The 18,488-nt window shown below is 29.3% G+C and overlaps 1 protein-coding gene across 2 annotated transcripts in view; it reads left to right on the top strand.

Annotated features, from left to right (window-relative positions):
* Positions 1 to 617: 617 nt before the first annotated feature.
* LOC107446430 (tetratricopeptide repeat protein 38) overlaps positions 618 to 18,488 on the top strand; it is a 58,154-nt gene continuing 40,283 nt past the window's right edge. The window contains exons 1-6 of one of the 2 annotated variants that reach the window (XM_016061070.3): positions 618 to 1,319; positions 7,299 to 7,376; positions 7,596 to 7,677; positions 10,870 to 11,047; positions 13,216 to 13,389; positions 15,077 to 15,152. In XM_016061070.3, the coding sequence (XP_015916556.1) occupies positions 1,293 to 1,319; positions 7,299 to 7,376; positions 7,596 to 7,677; positions 10,870 to 11,047; positions 13,216 to 13,389; positions 15,077 to 15,152 (615 nt within the window). In that variant the 5' untranslated portion in view covers positions 618 to 1,292. The remainder of the gene's footprint in view (positions 1,320 to 7,298; positions 7,377 to 7,595; positions 7,678 to 10,869; positions 11,048 to 13,215; positions 13,390 to 15,076; positions 15,153 to 18,488) is intronic. The other variant, XM_043041394.2, reaches the window with a different exon arrangement.

The following is an 18,488-nucleotide window of genomic DNA, read 5'->3' as shown; positions in this document are numbered from 1 at the left end:
TGATATGACATTTTTATTTGTCTGGTATTCGTTTTCTTATTAAAATGTATCATTTCTTATTTTCAAATCTGTAATTAAATCTAATATTTGATTGCATATATTAGAAAATTATAAATTATTAACTTAAATAAAGTTTATTCTTTTGATATTAAAAATAGCTATGATGAATCAAGATTTAAAATTAAAGGAAAAAAATTCTTATTAAATTATTTTCTCTTATGAAATACACATAATATTGCTTCATGAAAAGCATCAGTCCTACATTTTCATTTTATTGAGTTATAACGTGGTAAAAAACATTGAATTATTCTAATAAAAAGGTAAAAATTCACCACCAAAAATATTTAAGTGCAAATAAATTAGCTAAAGCAAAAATATTTTACGTCGCTCAAAAGTTTGAACTATTTATTATATAGTTTTCTCTTAATACAAATCTAAATACCGTGCTATCTTATGGTTCGCTAACACTTCCGAGGATAACGTTATGAACCTACGGAACCTACTGAGAGGCCTTGACTCTCGGTGGCCATGCCTCCATACGGTTGGTGATCGAAATGGGCTACGGATGACTTAGGGCAGAACTCTCTATCTATGGCAACACTTCGCATACTTTCACCATTAACGTGTGGAGAGTCATAGGAGAAGGAAGTATGTTTGTTTCAGTCGTGATTTTTAAATAGATTAAAAAAGTTTAAGGTAGGAAACTATATGGAAATGAAAACTACATTGAATGTAATTCTAAAAGAAAGCATCGTGCGGATTAAAAAGAAATGTTTTTGACAATTAAACGCGAAAAATACTATGAAATTGGAAAATATCGGAGTGCTTTCCTATACAATTGAAAAGAGCAGGATAGGGAAGGGTCAAGACATGGAATCGATCTTCTCCCCAGATGGCGCACTGTACTGTATGATTGGAACGCGACCTGAAATCACCTTTCTTAAAAAACTTGTTGGGTTACGAGTTTATTAATGGGGTTGGAATGGAAATAATATAAATTAATATTTTCCATAAATCTTCAAATCGCAAAATTTTTTGCGGATGCTTCATTGATCTGGTCACTTTAGTGCTTCATATGCGTCTCGCAAATATGAACTACACCAACCAAATTACATTGCTTAATTTTAAAGGAAATATTTTCGATTTCAGCAGTAGTTCAAAAAGTTGCTTTAATTTAGTGAGCAAAAGGTAGGCAGATCAGCTGTTGTTTTTATGAGTGATTTGTTGATAACTGTAGATACTTAGCTTAATTTCTTCTGAATGGTTGTGTTTCTTTGAGATATGGTACAACGATGAGACAATTTTGGCGCGGTATTTCTGTAAGTTTATTGTATTAAATGTTTTTAGTTCAATTGTTATCATTTATTTATTTTCATGCTTCTACATGTTAATAAATACTCATTTCTGATTTACTTAGTAAATTTCGTACCTTCTTCAATTTAAAATATTTTGGACACATATTCGTCTATTCATTGTTTGATTATTTTAATCGCCTATTGTTAGTTTTATATGGGTTTGAAAGCTTATTGAATTATTCAAAGATTATTAAGTTAAAATAACTTTTGTTTCCGGTGTTTTGACCAATTAAATTGTAGATCACTTAGTTCTAACGTGTTCAATCTGATAATTTAAAAATATGAGCTATTAACTTCTACTATTCAAATTTTCTGAGTATCTTTAGAGAACTATCTTAACTTCTCCTTCAATTTCATTAGTTGATTGACGTTTCTAATTGTATCAACTGCAGTGTAGTATTTGTACTTTAAATTGTAATTCTAAGTAAATGAAAAATATATTTGGATGATTGTGGAGCCAGATATTAAGAAAATTTCGGAACCTGTGCTGAATTAATCGTCATGCTTCGGTGAACTCTAAGGAGTGTAGTGAGGAACTAAAAAAAATAGAAAAACGTATTAATTCAAAGAGTAAAACTGATAACCATCCCTGGGCAAGGCTCTACATATTTTGTCAAATTTTGTTACATTAAAATCTTTTTGCAGTCTTTGCAATTGTAGTTGGCACATACAGGTAACAGGTTGGCATATACAGGTTTAATATCCTCCAAATATTAAATATATTCAAATTCTTCACAATTCGAATGCAGGGGTGGAAATATTTCAATTTCTGGTATCTGTTAGCGCTTACTGAAATGGCTGATTGGTTAAGTGGAAAGGAGTGTGTCAATATAAAATTGCTAAGTTTTGACGATAAGCAGTTAGAATGTGACCTAGGTAAAAAATTAGAAGAAAAAAAATTATAAGATCATAGATTGGGGCTAACTTGGTGATTTCTGATATCCCTGCCTAATGAAGTATCCAATTTTTAAATTTAGATTACTTTAAAAATGATATATAATGGCCTGCTTGTAAGTGTCTAAAAGCAGGGTTCGCCAAAGTAGACTCAGCCCGATAAGAACATACCTTGGGGTTTTTTGGGTCAGCCCAAGTGTAAAATTCTTTTGTTTTTGCTAGATAGGGTTTTCAAAATTTGGTGTACTAGATCAATAGGTTTTCATTTCAAAAGCAAAGTAGTTGTAAATTATTGTCAGTTTAACTAAGATTTACAAACAATTGATGATGAATTAACTTGATACATAAATTGAAATGCAATAAACTTGTTTTGAGATCATATACTAATCTCTCTTTTATAAGGATGAAAAAGTAAAGTATTTGTTCGTATAAGAAAAATAAAGAAAGGATCCTATCAGATTATCAGTTTTTGTGATATAAAATTATTTATGTAGCCTAGCTTGAAAAAGTCATTGAATTTTCTTAAGCAAACTCTATAATTTATAAATTGATATTATTTATGATTATAGAATATAAAAAAAAATTAGTTTGATACAATTTAATATTGTCTATGAAACCAATTAGTAATCTTTTTTGTTATTGTATGGAAATAGAATTCTGTTTTAGAATTTTTTCTTAGTTGGTAAAGTTGAATGAAGAAATTGTGGTTCACAATTTTTTAATAGTAAAAATTTTTTTAAAAAAAGAAGTGTGAGGAAAAAACGTTAAAACATGTATTAGAAGAACAAGTTGTTACGTTATACTGTTAGAAATTCACTAAATATTCTGTATAGGTCAATCTTGCTAATATATTTAGTTAGGTTCTGGGTTAAAAATAAGAATGAGGCAAGGAGTTAATGGCACTTAAATATTTTTTCTTAGGTGTCAAAGTGGTTCAGCTAGGCCTAATTTTTAAATTCATGTTTTTAACCACAATTTTTATCTCTTTTTTATCATGGAAGTTTAAAAGAAAAACTTTCAAATATTAATAGTCTGTAATACACAAACACCTTTAAACCTATATTTGAAAATTTATATTCTAAATTAGGGCTAGATCTCAAATAAATAAAATTTAAAGACAAAACTTTTTCCAAATTTAAGGACGTTGATTTTGAGTAATTTACTCTCTCGATATACGTACCAAAGTATAAAATATATGCAAAATACTGAACAAATTTAGTCGATAAAAATTAAAAACTAGATATTTATGTAATATTAAAAGAATTATCTATTAAATCTGATACTTAAATAGATCTTTATCTAATTCACTGTCAGTTGAAACCTTTCCCACAAAGAAAGTAATAATATTGATTTAATTATCTCAGAAAATACGTGTTTTGAGGTGCTTAGGACATTGATTAGTTCCAAGTTACTGAGACCTATTAATGTTTAAATATATTGCCCAGAGAGATATAAAAGCCTAATCAATCTTCTATATCTAGGTACCAGAATGTAATGATCTCATTTTTGGACCTCCAATCCTTATTTAAATAAAATTTACTGGGATTACAGCAAGCATATTTATTTAAGTTTTATAAACTAATGAAAAATTAAATTTTTCTAACTGTTTATGATCAACTTATATAATATGTTAGTTTAAGCCATGATTATGCTGTAGGTATGTTAGTTTAATGAGTTGATGAACTTTATTCTAATATCATGAAAAACTTGCAAATTGAATAAAAGTATGTGTAGCTGCTATAAATTGTTACTATAGATATTAATTTTTGCTTTCTTATTTGTATTTCACTTAAGCTTGTTTTTTGATGAAATTGTGTAGAATTCAGCAAAATATACTGCATCTGATGTGAAACCTAATATTGATAACCATGGACAGCCATTCTTTAATTTAATAATACAAAAAGAATAATTTTCAGCATTTATTTTTAAAATATAATCATGATACATTCATTAACGAGCATTTTTATTTCTGAAACGATATTTACAAATGATTTTTAGTGAGATACATACTAGTTTTAAAACTTTACCCATTTAACCCCACTCAGGGATAAAGTCGTTAAATCGAAACATGTTCTTTTAAATGCATTGTTGTAATAAAATAGATACATTATGTTTCATATTTAATCTATGTGAATCTATTGTTTATGAAATGCACCAGACTTTTTAGTAAAATAAATTTAATGCTTTTGTTTTATACCCATTTTATCCCACCTGACCTTATGACTTTAAAGCTGAGAGTAAAAAAAAAATCTAAACAAATGTCTGATTCTGAGAAAGAATAGGTGGGCGCTACAGCACACATCATTATTTCTCCATGGGTGGATGATGAGAACTTTTGTAATTGGATTAAATATTTCAATAGAAAATGCAAAATCTTTGATTTGGAAAAAAATTAAAAAATAACATATTTGAGCATCTAAAAAAAAAAAAAAGACTTAGTTACCTTCTACATCATTGAATGCATGGAAATTAAGGAATGGTCCAAAATGTTTTCTTTCTAGAAAAGAAGCATATGAACTTTTCCTATCCATGAGATCACTCTCAACAAAAGTTTTCAGAGTATGTGACAGAACAGTAGTAAGCGGCTAAAGATTTAAACATAGATGAGGAGCTATTGTTAAAATCCATGACAGCTGAGTTACCAGTGAAATTTGAAAATTTTATGAGTATCACAGCATCAGCTACTGTTGAAGTACTTGTAAATATTTGTTAAAAGTTTAGGGGGGGGGGAAATGGAAAGACCGCGCTCAATAGACCTCTTCCCCAATGACATCGGAATGATAATTTAAGATGCTATGGATAGCTGAGATAACGGATTCCACAACATTGATACAGAGTTGAGCAGCCAAAGACAGTGAATTTCCCAAATTGCTATTGAGTGTTTTGGCGTGACTCCCGTCTTTGGCAATTCAGCAATAACAATAGCTGACCACCTACTGACTACTTATGTGTGACATGGTGAGTGAATCATAGGAATTTACTAACGGTATTGGATCCAGTGTCCAATATCACAGTAATTTCAGAGCATTTTTTAAAAAAAACTAAAAAACATTTGAACTTGTCTAGAATTTTAATTTCTCAATTCCCAAAAAATATCAAGGGAAATCTCTAAATGGTAAGTGTTAAAACAGGAATATAACAAAAATAATACCGTACAATCTTAGATACCCCTGTTAATTTTACTGTACTTGGACTTAATGAGGTATCCTTATTTAAAATACATAATGATTTTAAAAAGTTTAGATTTTTTTCAGAAATTTGAAGATGTTACTTATTATGACAACTTTTCTAAGTTTAGCAACTGATAATTATTTTACTTAGAAAAGTCACATTAATAATTTAAGTTAAGAAAATTGATAACTGTCCTCAAGTTTTTTGCTGAAAATTTTAAACTTCACCTGGGATAGTTTATTTAAAGCATTAAAGTTTATCTTGTTTTGTTTGCTCTTTCTTACTTTGTTTAAAATCTTAAAAGTGAACTACTATGTCATTTTGTTTTAATTTGACAAAAGTAAAGAACTTAAGTGCATGATTTCATCAAATCTATTCTTGAAAAGAAAAATCGAGAGAAAAAAAATTTGGCTAACATAATCAATTCAAATTACTGTTTTCTTAAAAATTTTAATTTTTTTTAAAATTAAAATAATACTGTTTATTAAATATTAGATATTTTAAAATATGAAAAAACATTCTGGGTATTGCAGGCAAACTATGGTGTAATATCATGGAAGTAAAGCCTGTTTCCTTGCTTCGCAAACTATGCGATATATAGGAAGCTGAGAAATATTGCAAGAAATACTCATTCTATGGAGAGAAAACAAAAAATAAACACCAAACAAATACATTTTGTAACAAAGCATTTCAATTATGTTTTTTGGATTTTTCCATGTGAACTGAGCATCAATAAAGAATGGAATCAATTTGATAATGTATATGTCAGTGTTCTAAGCTTTCATTTTAAAATTAACTTTCTAATTTACAGAATGCAAAAAATAAAGTGTGTGGTTTTAAAGATAAATTTATATCAAATTAATTTATATGTATATATATATACACACATGCACACACACAAAAATATATATATAAATTTTTTTAAAAAGTTTAGACTAAAATTCGTTACAGAAAGCATTAAAAAGGTGACATTTTAACATTACTTGTTCTAACTTATAAGAGTAGAAGTTTGAATAAATGTTAGCTATTTAGGATATAAATGTTAGATAAAAGTTTATTCAGCACAACTTGATTTTCATAGCAATCATGCTAAACCACCAAATCACGTAAAAAAAAACCATCCAAAAGTTTCTAAACTAAGAGTAACTATGCACTTTCGGTTCCATTTAGGCTTTGCATTCAAATCGTGTGATATAGTAATTAATTTTTTCCAATTTAAACATTGAAAAAAAAAATTCGAAGATTTTTAATTTACTGAGAGTGCTGTTTCATTTTTCCAGTAAAAAGAGGTACTACCTTGTTATCGAGTATGTGTAAAAGTTGTCAAAAAAAAAAAGAATTTTTTTTCATGTTGGGAACAAAAGTCATGGAGGCATGGCTCATCATCTTCTAGAGTCTTATTTTGCGGAATTTATGTGGTGAAAATCCTATGGGAAAGACAATCCTTTTGCTTTAATATTGAAAGTAAGCACGAAGATATCAAAGCCACAAACTAAATTAGAATAATTCTATCTTTGCGTCGTTATGAACAGCAGTCGCCGTGGAAATCAAGTACCGTACTATTCTTTCATTTGTTTCTGTTACATATTAATAGCAAATGATGCTAGAAAAATTTCATCAAATATAATTGAATATAATTGACCATTGAATCACTTGCTAAAAAAATTCGTACATACTACAGAATTGCTTTATCTTAGATAGGTTTTACTTGTAGAGACAAAAGCTGGAGAGTGTTACAGAAAATTATTTAAGACAATTTCATCACCCTTTCTCCATTGCATTTCCTAGCCACCCACTCAGCATGGGCCTTAATTGGCTTTAAAATTATAATTAACAAAATATTACTCATTATTGTAGTAATAAAAATCTTTTTTATAGGAATGGAGAAAAGAAGGCCTTCCTCTTTCATCAACAAATGATCAAGCATGTAAATTGTATGATGCAGCAATATCTCAGGTATGCCTTAACAGTTCAATATATTTTTTTTAATGATTCAGAATTTTCATTGGTTGTTTTAGAAGTATAACTTTATTGTTTATGTACTTTGTTTTTTTTCCTTTCCTTTTACATTTTTTCTATGCAATTTGGTTTTCTAAAACCTTTGATTCTTAATGCTGTCTCTGATTCTTAAAAGTTGTTACTGTTTACAAATTGAACACCATTTTTCTTTGCTAGTATGTTGGTTGGTATGAAGATCCCTCACTTGGCGGATTATCGAAAACTATTGAAGAGATGATTGTAGCTGATCCAAACTTTGGTAAACAAATACTTTAAAATTTTTGTTTTTAAAAATTTAACTGCTCTTACTGATAACTATGATTAAAAATTATGAGATTTTGTTTATACAATGCATGTTAAAACTATCAGAGTATGCTACAACTATTGATTTTTATATTATTGCTCTTAAATAAAAATTTTTTTCATTATGTTAATTAAATATTGAAGTCTCTTAGAACATTTTAATATTTTCTAGATACGATGTTAATTTAAAATTTAAAGGTTTTTTCAGCTTTTAGATAAATAATATCTATGCCCAATGGTTTTTCCATATGTAAATGCATGCTGTGAGAGTGACAAATTTAACTGCAACTAGATTTTGAAAATAATTTCAGCTACCTCAATTTTATTAGATACCACAGAAATGTGATAGAGCAGTGTTTCCCAACCTTTTTCGTGCCATGCCCCACCTAAACCTTTTTAAAATTCTTATGCCCCCCTATGTAACATATAAGTTATTTTTAATATTCAAAAATTGAATTGTTCCCTTAAAAAACTTAAATGATAGGTTTTAGGAAGAAATCACTAGGAAATTGTTAACGAAACATAGTAAGTACATTTTCAAAACATATAGTGAAAAACTAAAATACAAATGCGAAATAATTTTAATCAAAATTTTTCTATAATAATTCAATATTTCAATTTAGTGAGATCCTTGCGCTTGATGCTTGCTGCACAGAGATTTTATGTTAGGTTCCAATTTGGTTAGCTTCAGTCTCAAATCTCCCCGTTGTGTTATATCCAGATGATTTCTTTTTTTTTACCAGTAAATCATTTACAGCACTAAATCCACATTCAGTTGAACATGAAGATGGAAGCGGTAACAATAGTTTTCTTGCACATTTGGTTCAATTTGGGTATTTGATTTCTGTTTCCTCGCAAAGCCATGCCATCACTCCTTTTATATTAAAGAAAGTTTTAACTGACTCATCATTTTGCATTTCTGCGAGTTCTTTTTGATACTGCATATTTAACATATCAGACAAATCCACTAACGTTGGCTGCACCATCCATGCTGGAAAATCAATTTATTTTAAATCAGAAAATATTTCTTTTAAATCAGTCGATGGAGTTTTCAGTTGATCGACAATAACAAGTAAAGCGGCATCATTTACTTCACATTTTTAGAGCCAATGAAACTGTTCGAAGACTTTGTTGTTAATATATTTCTGACATAACTCAATAAGGGTAATGAAACCAAATATCTTCGCTTTTGCATCAACAAGAGTTTTATTTGTTCCTTGAAGTAATAGTACAAAATAGCTTGAAGAGACACTCACATTTGGCATTAGCTTTAATAGCATTGATACACTTTATTACTGAATGTAGTACTTTATTTAATATATTTAGTTCTTCAAAAATATCGGTTAAATAACTCACAAATGCTTTACCATCGACTGTTAACGGATACTTCATTTCAGGTTTGTCGCTTAATAAATCACTAAGAGTATCAAACAATTCCAAAAATCTTTTCAAGCAGTTCCCTTTAGAGAGCCATCTTACTGTGAAGTAAAAGTCTCACATGGTCTGCATTTTATTCTTCACAAAATAGCTTGAAGAGACACTCACATTTGGCATTAGCTTTAATAGCATTGATACACTTTATTACTGAATGTAGTACTTTATTTAAAACAGGCGAGATGTTTTTAGCTACCAAGTTTTCCCTATGAATAACACAATGCACAAGAATCGTTTCTGGATTCTCATCTTTCATCAATTGTAAGCAACTATTTTTCTTGCCCATCATATTAGGAGCATCATCTGCAGCACAAGATGTTATATTTTTCATTCTTCTAATGTTATATTTTTCATTGCTTTCTAATTTTTCACAGAACAACATTTCTTCATTAAAATGCCCTTTATCAATATATCTTACGTAAGTTATCAATACTGCCACACTGTCAATCAAAGTTGATTCATCCATTTGCACTGAGAATTTTCTTGTTTTCAGCTTTTAAACAAGTTGTTTTTCAATATCTTCACTCATTTCGTCTATTTTTCAGATGCAAACAACTGCATTGTTTAGCGAGACTTTAAAGCGTCCGGGGGTTCACGCGGAGCCTGCCGTCGACCGCAGGGAGGTCAACTTGACGCCACCAAAAACCCAGTTGATATTTTGGTCTCGTCAAACGAATTTATAATATTAATTGGTTGCAACTATTCAAAAATTTGCTTTTTTCTTTCAATTTTGGCATCGAAATCTTTAGACCCATTTAACATTTAAATTAGAAACATTTAAATGGCCCAGAGCAAAAGGGTTAAAGTCGTGTAGTCCATCTTCGAATTGCCCCCTTTAACAATTAAATTGCCCCCCAGTGGGGCGTGGGCCCCACGTTGGGAAACACTGTGATAGAGCATGTACAATATCTCTATATATTACACTGTCCCGGAAAGATCAAGCATTGAGAAAAAGTATTCAAGTATTGAGAAAAATTTGCCTTCCAGGAGGAATTTTTTGATGGAACTAACCCGCATTTGCTTTTCATGGAGAATAAAACCACATTTACCTCCAAAGTAAAGAGACTCAAGAACCGTCTACCACTGAAGATATTTTTACATCAGCACTGTGGTTGGTGTGAGCTAGGTGCAAAATTTTTATCGACCATCCATTGCTGGGATTCGAACCCGGTTCACCTGATTGGAAGATGAAAGCTCTATCCCCTGAGCCACCACGGCTTTTGGCGGAGTGTTGTAATTTTTGAAAGAAAATCTTATAATCATAAGTCAATACTATTTCGAATATTGTTAAGTTGAAACATTTTCAAAGTTTAATTTAAACCATGTTCAATTAAGCATGTCATAATCAGCTAAAAATAATGCAGCTATAAAAACACCACTACTTTTTTAGGTAAGTTATTTTAATATTTGTTGAGAATCAATTTGTTTGAATTTTTTTACCAAAATGCTTCAAATTATATGATGTATGGAAGCTATAAGAATGCAAAATAAAATTTATCTTTATAGTTTACTTGATAAAAGTCAAATTTTTTGTTGATTGAATTTCTTTTTCAGTTCTATTAAAAGTTGTAGTATTTTATAATGCATGTATGTCTGACAAAATATTTAAAAATTATTTTAAAAAGTAAATATTTAAATGATATTTCAAGTCTTAAATTATGGTATAACTAAAAAATTTCCCAATTTTATGATAATGTGGATTTTTTCTTTTCAGTAATGGGAAAAGCTCTTTCAGTCGGTTTTGATTTGCTTGGTACTGGGCGAAGTGTTTTATTGGATGAAAACTTTCAAAAGGATGTTGAGAACTTGGAACACATGGTTGAAAGTCAAGCTTGTGTCTTAACTCCTAGAGAAAAAGACCATGTAAAAGCACTTTCATCTTGGGCTTCTGGGTATGCTAATATTATTAAATTATGATTTTAGATAGATAGCTCAGAATATTAAGTTATTAAACAAAATTAGCAAATATTCTGTAGAGATATCCCAAGTGTCTGAAAACTATAAAAAGTTAAAAGTGCTCAAATTTAAAAGCAAAAGATGTATCACAATAATGAAAACAATAACTCTTATAATTCATAGAGATGGTATAAATTAGTTTCTACTGTTTAGAATCAATATAAGAAGATTCATCAGAACATTCTATGTACTTCTATTACATCTTGATTTTATTAATATAACCTGCAGTCAGGGTTTGACATAAGTGGTTGGTAGTCTTATTTGCACCTAAATATTTAAATTTGACTCTTAGAAATTACACCCAGTCGTTATTTTTGATGCCTAAGTTTTAAAATGCCTTTGCTCTCACAATTATAACATTGGCCTAGTTATACAACAGATCAGAAGTTATGATTATGACGTCGAGTTATGACTATGAGTATTGGCCAGACCAGAGGTTGCGATATTTATTTTTGATCTATTTGTGATGGTTCCATTGTAATTTTTTTTCATAGCATATCATTGTAATGTTAGTTTTTCTAATAATTTTTTGGCAGTTTGTATGTGGTTTTATTCAATTCCGATATTTTTAATAAAATGCTATAACAATGAGCGAATTTCTGAAATGAGGTATAAATTTTTGACGCTCTCAATTTGTGATGATTTAAGCCCAATATCACTTCATTTTGTGATAGATTTTTCGAAAGCTATTTATAATTTTTTCGGTCCTTTTCGCATGGTTTTTCAAATTTTGATATTTTTAATACAATATTATTATGACATGCAAAATTTGAATTTGAGTTATCACTTATTGATACCTTTAATTTGTGATGATCCCATCAAAATTTCAAGTCGTTTATCAAGTCTTTCAGAAGTTATCTATTATTTTTTTGACCTCTTTCAGATAATTTTTCAAACTCTGCTATTTTTAATATACTGTTATTACTAAGTTCGAATTTAAGTTATCATTTTTTGATGCGTCTGATTTGTGACAATTACATTGTAACTTAGCGTCATTGGATGATAATTTTCAGTTAGTATTTATACTTTTTTCAGCCCTTTCCACATGATTTTTCAAAATCTGATGTTTTTAATACTTTATTTTGACCCGCAAATTTCGTATTTAAGTTATCACTTTTTGTCATGTTTGACTCATAACAATTCCTTTATAAATCCACATTGACATCGTGTTTTGGCAGTTTTTTGACGATTCTGGATCATAAATCCACATTAACTTCTGATAAATTTATCAGCAGTTATTGCTGTTACTTTTTATTCTTTTTAACCATTTTGACATTTTGAATACATTATTACTATCCACAACACATTAAAATTTTCTGCGTGTGCACTTTGGTCAGTGCAAGCTGAGAGAAGAATTTGTATCAATTAGCCACTGTTGCTCTATCCCCTGAACCACCGCTTTTCTATCTTCATAGTATAAAGAGATGAGTATTATAATGAGTTAATGAGCAATTAAATTAGGTCATAGATATTAGAGATGAGACAATCTCAGCACGGGTCCAATCAGCACTTTCTGGAAGAGAGAAGACCTCAGCTTGGATTAATTTAGTAGTCCGACATTATGAAAAATGTCATTGTTTGGTCTACTAAAAGATCAAGTTTCTTGTTTATGGTGCTGAGGCCTTCTCTCTTCTAAGTCCGATGCAGGCCCAGGTTTGTTTACTAAAAAGACTTGGTTTTGGGGTTAGACTCATGATAAAATTTACATAAATTTTTTTTACTGCTTTATAATATATGTTTGATTCAGTCATGAAATATAAGAAATATAGAAATTATAAGGTATAAAAAATTCTGATGATCCGCTACTTTCGTTTGGTTTCTTTATCTTTGTGGCCACAAAATTTAGCTTTTATTCAACGTATATCTCAGGCTCATTCAGACTAGAACAGTTTTAGTTCTCCAAAACAAGTTAGAACTCTTCTGCAATAGATATGCGATGCTAGAAAACTAATGATGTATGTAAATAAATAATGGTCAATATTTCAAGATTTGTGTTATGAATAATTTTTTGAAATTTAATTCAATGCATTTAATGCTTATTATTCATTTAAGTGAAATATATTTTTATTAATTTCAACTGAATGCATTTTTTATTCAATTTCAGAAATCTGATTGATGCAACAGTGATATGGGATGAGATATTACAGAAACATCCTACTGATATTTTAGCTCTTAAAATGGCGCATGATACATATTTTTATTTGGGTTATCAAAAGGAAATGAAAGATTCTATTGAAAGAGTTCTTCCTCATTGGTCTCCTGATATTCCTCTTTATGGGTAAAACTTATATTATAATTCAGAATGATTGTGCTAGAGAGAAAACACGGAAGTTCCTAATATAAATCTAGAATGTATCCTAGTATGAAGTTCCTGTTTTCTTTACTTTTGTGAAATGAATTCAAAAAATTCTTTGAGTTTTAGTTATACAATCTCTCCTTTTTAAAATTAAGTTTTTTCTTATTATCTGAAAATCATTTCTTAATTGAAAACTTCAGTTATAAAAAACTCATTAAGGAATATGCACTAAATGATAACATCAAAATCTATGTTAAACAAATTTGTAAAAATTTTGCTTGAAAGTTATTATTTTTTTAAATTTTATTTTTTTGCCAGACAACATCAGGTGGTTAGACTATGTACTAATTATTTCCCCTAGCTGTAACCTGTGTAACACGCATCCTTTGAGGATGCAATTTGTAAGCTGCTGAGTTACAAACAAAAGTACAATATTCTTGTTTATCATGGCTTACAAAATAAACAGAAATGGCAGAAAGGTTTCTATTTCTAAGTATGTTAAACTTATTAAACTAGTAATCTGAATATTCTCTTTCTGCATCTATAATAACACTTTAATTATCTGCTTTAAATGAAATTTTCAGAATTTTTTCATTCTTTTGGTAATATTTTTCAAACAATATGTTCAACAATATAATACAAAATGCTGTAAAGTTAATATAGGAAAAGTAGTGCTTAAAGTGTGTGGGTCGATTAAAGCTGGCAGTATTTATCATTCTTTCTAACGATGCAACTTGTTAGAAAATATTCAGCCAAGTAACAAAAATTCAGACTTAATTCTGTTTTTCTTTGTAAAAACAAACAGCTTTTTTTTTTTTTTTATAAAGTTTTAACAAAAATGCTAAATCACTCACTTTTTTAATCTTTATTATTGTTTTGCTTATCATGCTATGTAGTAGTCACAAAAAATTTCAGGCTTTTTGAATTTGAGGTTGACATGTCTGTCCTTGGTTTTAATTATGAACTCTGAGTTGTATGTGGACATTCTGAACGCTGTTGCTCTCCCCACTCTGTGGCAATATTTCTGGGAGGCCCTTTTCTCTTCCCGCAGAATAATTTTTCAATTCACTCATAACTTCTACAGCCACAGTTTAATGAAATGGATGTTCAAAAACTAGACTGGCCTTTTCAGAGTCCTGATCCTAAATCCTATAAACCACCTATGGGACAATTTAAAACACAACCAGCCAAATCTACAATTCTCATTACCAGTACACTCCTCAACTATGATGAATGTTTGGAAGTCAATTCCTATGGCCTATCAAAAACTGGTATTAATCCCCTGACATGTGCAGATTGTCATTAATGCGAAAGGGGAGCCAGTATCATATTAATATATGCCCCTTGACTCTTGAGTTTGTACCGCTGGGTATCTGGATACTTTTGGTCAGGTAGTGTATGTAAGTGATAACAAGGGTTCATGATGTTTCATTGATTAATAATATTTTTTTTTGTCGTGTGGTTACTGGTTTCCCCACCACTAATTGAAGAGTTGTGTCATATAATATCTAATGTCAACAATGTTCAATTGATATAATCAATGAGTAATTAAAGCAAAACGCAATTTTGTTAAGTTTTGTATGTGCATGTTATCAATGAATGATTAGTTTTATACTTATCTCTTAATTTTTTGGCTATAAATGTTATAGTTAGTGTATTTTTATTTTAGCCACCTATTTGGAATGTATGCATTTGGATTGGTTGAAATTGAATCATACAAAAAAGCAGAAAACAATGCTAAAAAGGTAATTTTTATGCTAATATATTTTTTCTGTTTCACAGAAATTTCTTTGATAAATAATTTTTTGTTCATTAGTATAATTATAACAGTTCTCTTTATTAAGGCTCTGGTTTAGAACGTTGGAACTCGCTTGAAATGAGCGTAATATTTGCTCGTTGCAAATGAGTGCTCAGAAAAAATGAATCTGTTAAAAAGTCATAAAAGTTCTTACCCTACTTACTAAATTATAAATATGGCACTCTTATTTTTATTTCTGCGCAGTCCAAAAAATAGTCAATTTGTTTTGTACTGTAATACTGTCTCTATGTTGTGTTATTGTTTATGGGATAAGACTGATTTCCCAAAAAACATTGACATCAAGGCACAATTTAATTTTTTAAAAACAGTAGCAGAATTTGTTAGCATGGAAAAATGCCAGTAGCACAACCAGGGTTCATAACCAGCATTTTTTGAAGTTGTATTGTAATATATTTTGTGATGTGAAAAATGAAACAAAATTGTTACTGTGAAACATATTACTATAAAAGGTTTATTAAATGATTAACGTTAAATGTTTATACTTGTATGAAAGTTCAAGTACCACTTTTTCTTATACCTCTTTACTCTATAGGGAACATAGGACCTTTGTCGTGACTCTCCATCTCATCCTATTGGCAGCCAAAAACTTTATTTCTTTCCATGTTTTGTTTATTGTCTTTAATTCATTGATAATAGCTCTGCTCCATATCATTTTAGGCCTACACCTCTTTTGTTTACCTGAAATGTCCAGTCCAGCCAATGTTTTACTTTAAATTTTTCTGGCTTTCTGATAATGTGTCCAATCTATCCCTATTTGCGTTCTCTGATTTTAATTTCTGTTACTTTTTGCTTACTGATTTTGAATGATTCATTGTTAGATATTTTGTGAAACCATTTTAAATTAAGAATTCTTCTGATACATTTGTAGATAAAAGCCTGTTACTTATTTGTATTGGTTTTCAAGTTGTACATTGTTTCTGATCCATATAGAAGTACTGTTTTAACATTTGAGTTCAATATTCTTATTTTTTTTTCATTTGATGTAGTCCCGCATGCTCAAAATTTATTTAAAATAGCAAAAGCACTTTGTGCTTTATTCAATCTGTTGGTTATCTGTACCTTCTCTGCCATTAATAATTGATCCAAGGTAGGTAAAACTTCTTCAAATAGACAGTTTTTTTGAGATATATGTTGGTATTCTGCTTTGAGTTAATTTTCATGATCTTTGTTTTGTCTTTGTTAATCTTTAATCCACATCTTTTTGCTGCGGTATATAGGGTATTTGTATAGGTTTGCGTATGTTGTAGGTTGCTTGTTAGAAGACTGAGATCATCTGCAAAATCCAAGTCACTGAGATATTCCATTCGCGACTATCTTATAGCCTTATTGTTGTTATCTACTTTTTTCATAATCCAATCAATGACTATTAAAAGATTGTTGAGGAGAGAATATAACCCTGTTTTACTCTTGATAAAATTTTAAAGGGTTGTGTTTGTTCTCCACAAAATATTATTTTCACACGGTAACTTTTGTGAATTTTCTGACTAATATTTTAAAATAATGCTGTTTTATGCTATTTTTGTTGTAAAAATATCTGTTTCATTATATCAAAATAATGCACTAAATTTGACAAAATATAAAATTTGTAAATTTTTGTTTCATTAATTAAATTTTTGCAGTTTTTTAAAATTATGCAGTTTTTTAAAATTATTAATTAAAATAAATTATATGAATAAAAGGACTTTATTTTGGTATTATATAACATTTATCTATTTAGTATAATATGACATTTATACATTTATGTATCACATGTATATTTTGGTATAATAGAGTTCCCAAAGAAAGGGTGTGACTCTTTAGGAATTCATAATATTTATAGCTTTTAATGGGTAAATTATTGCGATGAATATACACAGTCTGGGAATTGATTTTTTAAAGTACCTTGCATTTTTGAAAATTTTGCGTATTGTAATAATGTATTAAAATCATTGAGATTTTAAAAACCATGTTGAAAACAGTGAAGTGGTCTAAAAACGAAAGTAAATTTTGATAGTCGCAAGTTGGGCTTTATTACTTAAATTAGTCTTTATTATCAAAACTTTATTACTTAAATTAGTCGGCAGTACAAATATGTTTTAAATACCAAGATTTAGTGTGTAAATGACTGCAAAAAGAAGTGTATATAAGGCTGATGTGGAAATGACTACAAAAATGAAGTGTATGTAGGGAAGATGATGTTGACTTACAACGATGGCATAGCCACAAGTATATCACTCTAAAAAGTGATTAAAAGTGTCAGAAAGTGATACTCAATTGTGAAATTTATGTGTCTTCATAACATTGCTTTAAAACTATTGCTTTTGAAAAACCATGTGAAAAAGGCCGTAAGAACGAAAAAGTATTGCCAAGTAAGCTGTCTGAAAACGATGTGGATTAACAATAGAATAGTAAAAAATAAGCAAGTAAAGTGGTAGTTACTCAAATTCGAAACTAGTGTGTCCCAATGACATCATATTAAAAAGTCTTAATTCGAAAACATTATGAAAAAATGCTGAAAAACGATGTGGATTTATGATAGAACCTCACAAATTGAGTTAAAAGTAGTTATAATTCAAATTCCAACTTTAGGTGTTACAATAAGGTATAAAAAATATTGGAGTTAGAGAACACCATGCAGAGATGGCCGAAAAACCAATAATTTACTGTTAAAAAAATTATTGGGAAGCAATGTGGATTTATAATGGAATTGTTGCAAAACAATCAGGTCAAAAAGTGATTATTATTCTAATATAAATTTGCTTTTCCTAATTACATCGCAATTAAATTTGGAATTTTAAAATCCATATGGAAATGGCTTACAAAGCAATAAATAACTACCAATTTATTGTGTCAGGAAGCAACCCAGATTTACGACGGAATTATCATTATTTGAGTGTGTCGAGTGCCTTTGAGCTGTCACAAGTGATAACTATAATTCAAAATTCACTTATTATAATGACATATATCAGAGTTTGAAAAACCACTTGTAAAAGGATGAAAAAACAATTGCAAAACTAGACTAAAAGATTATTGCCAATTTTCACTACCATGTTTTCTGTAACTAGCATTTGATTTTTAAACTAGCAATTTGCTACTTGCTAGTCTATAAAATCTGGCCCTGTTCCAATCAAAAAGGAATTTGTTGTCCTGAAAAAAAAGAGGAATTTTTTAAGCTGGAGATGTGTAATTATGTAGATATTTTATGAATCACAAAAATATTGCTCAATAAACCTGGGGTTTGCTTGTTGAAAGTGAGCTATGAGTAATACACTTAATATTATAT

This window comes from Parasteatoda tepidariorum, chromosome X1 (assembly GCF_043381705.1).
Source record: "Parasteatoda tepidariorum isolate YZ-2023 chromosome X1, CAS_Ptep_4.0, whole genome shotgun sequence".
NCBI classification, from domain to species: domain Eukaryota; kingdom Metazoa; phylum Arthropoda; class Arachnida; order Araneae; family Theridiidae; genus Parasteatoda; species Parasteatoda tepidariorum.
The sequence above is the reverse complement of the archived record's forward strand: the minus strand, read 5'-3'. Positions and strand labels throughout refer to the sequence as shown.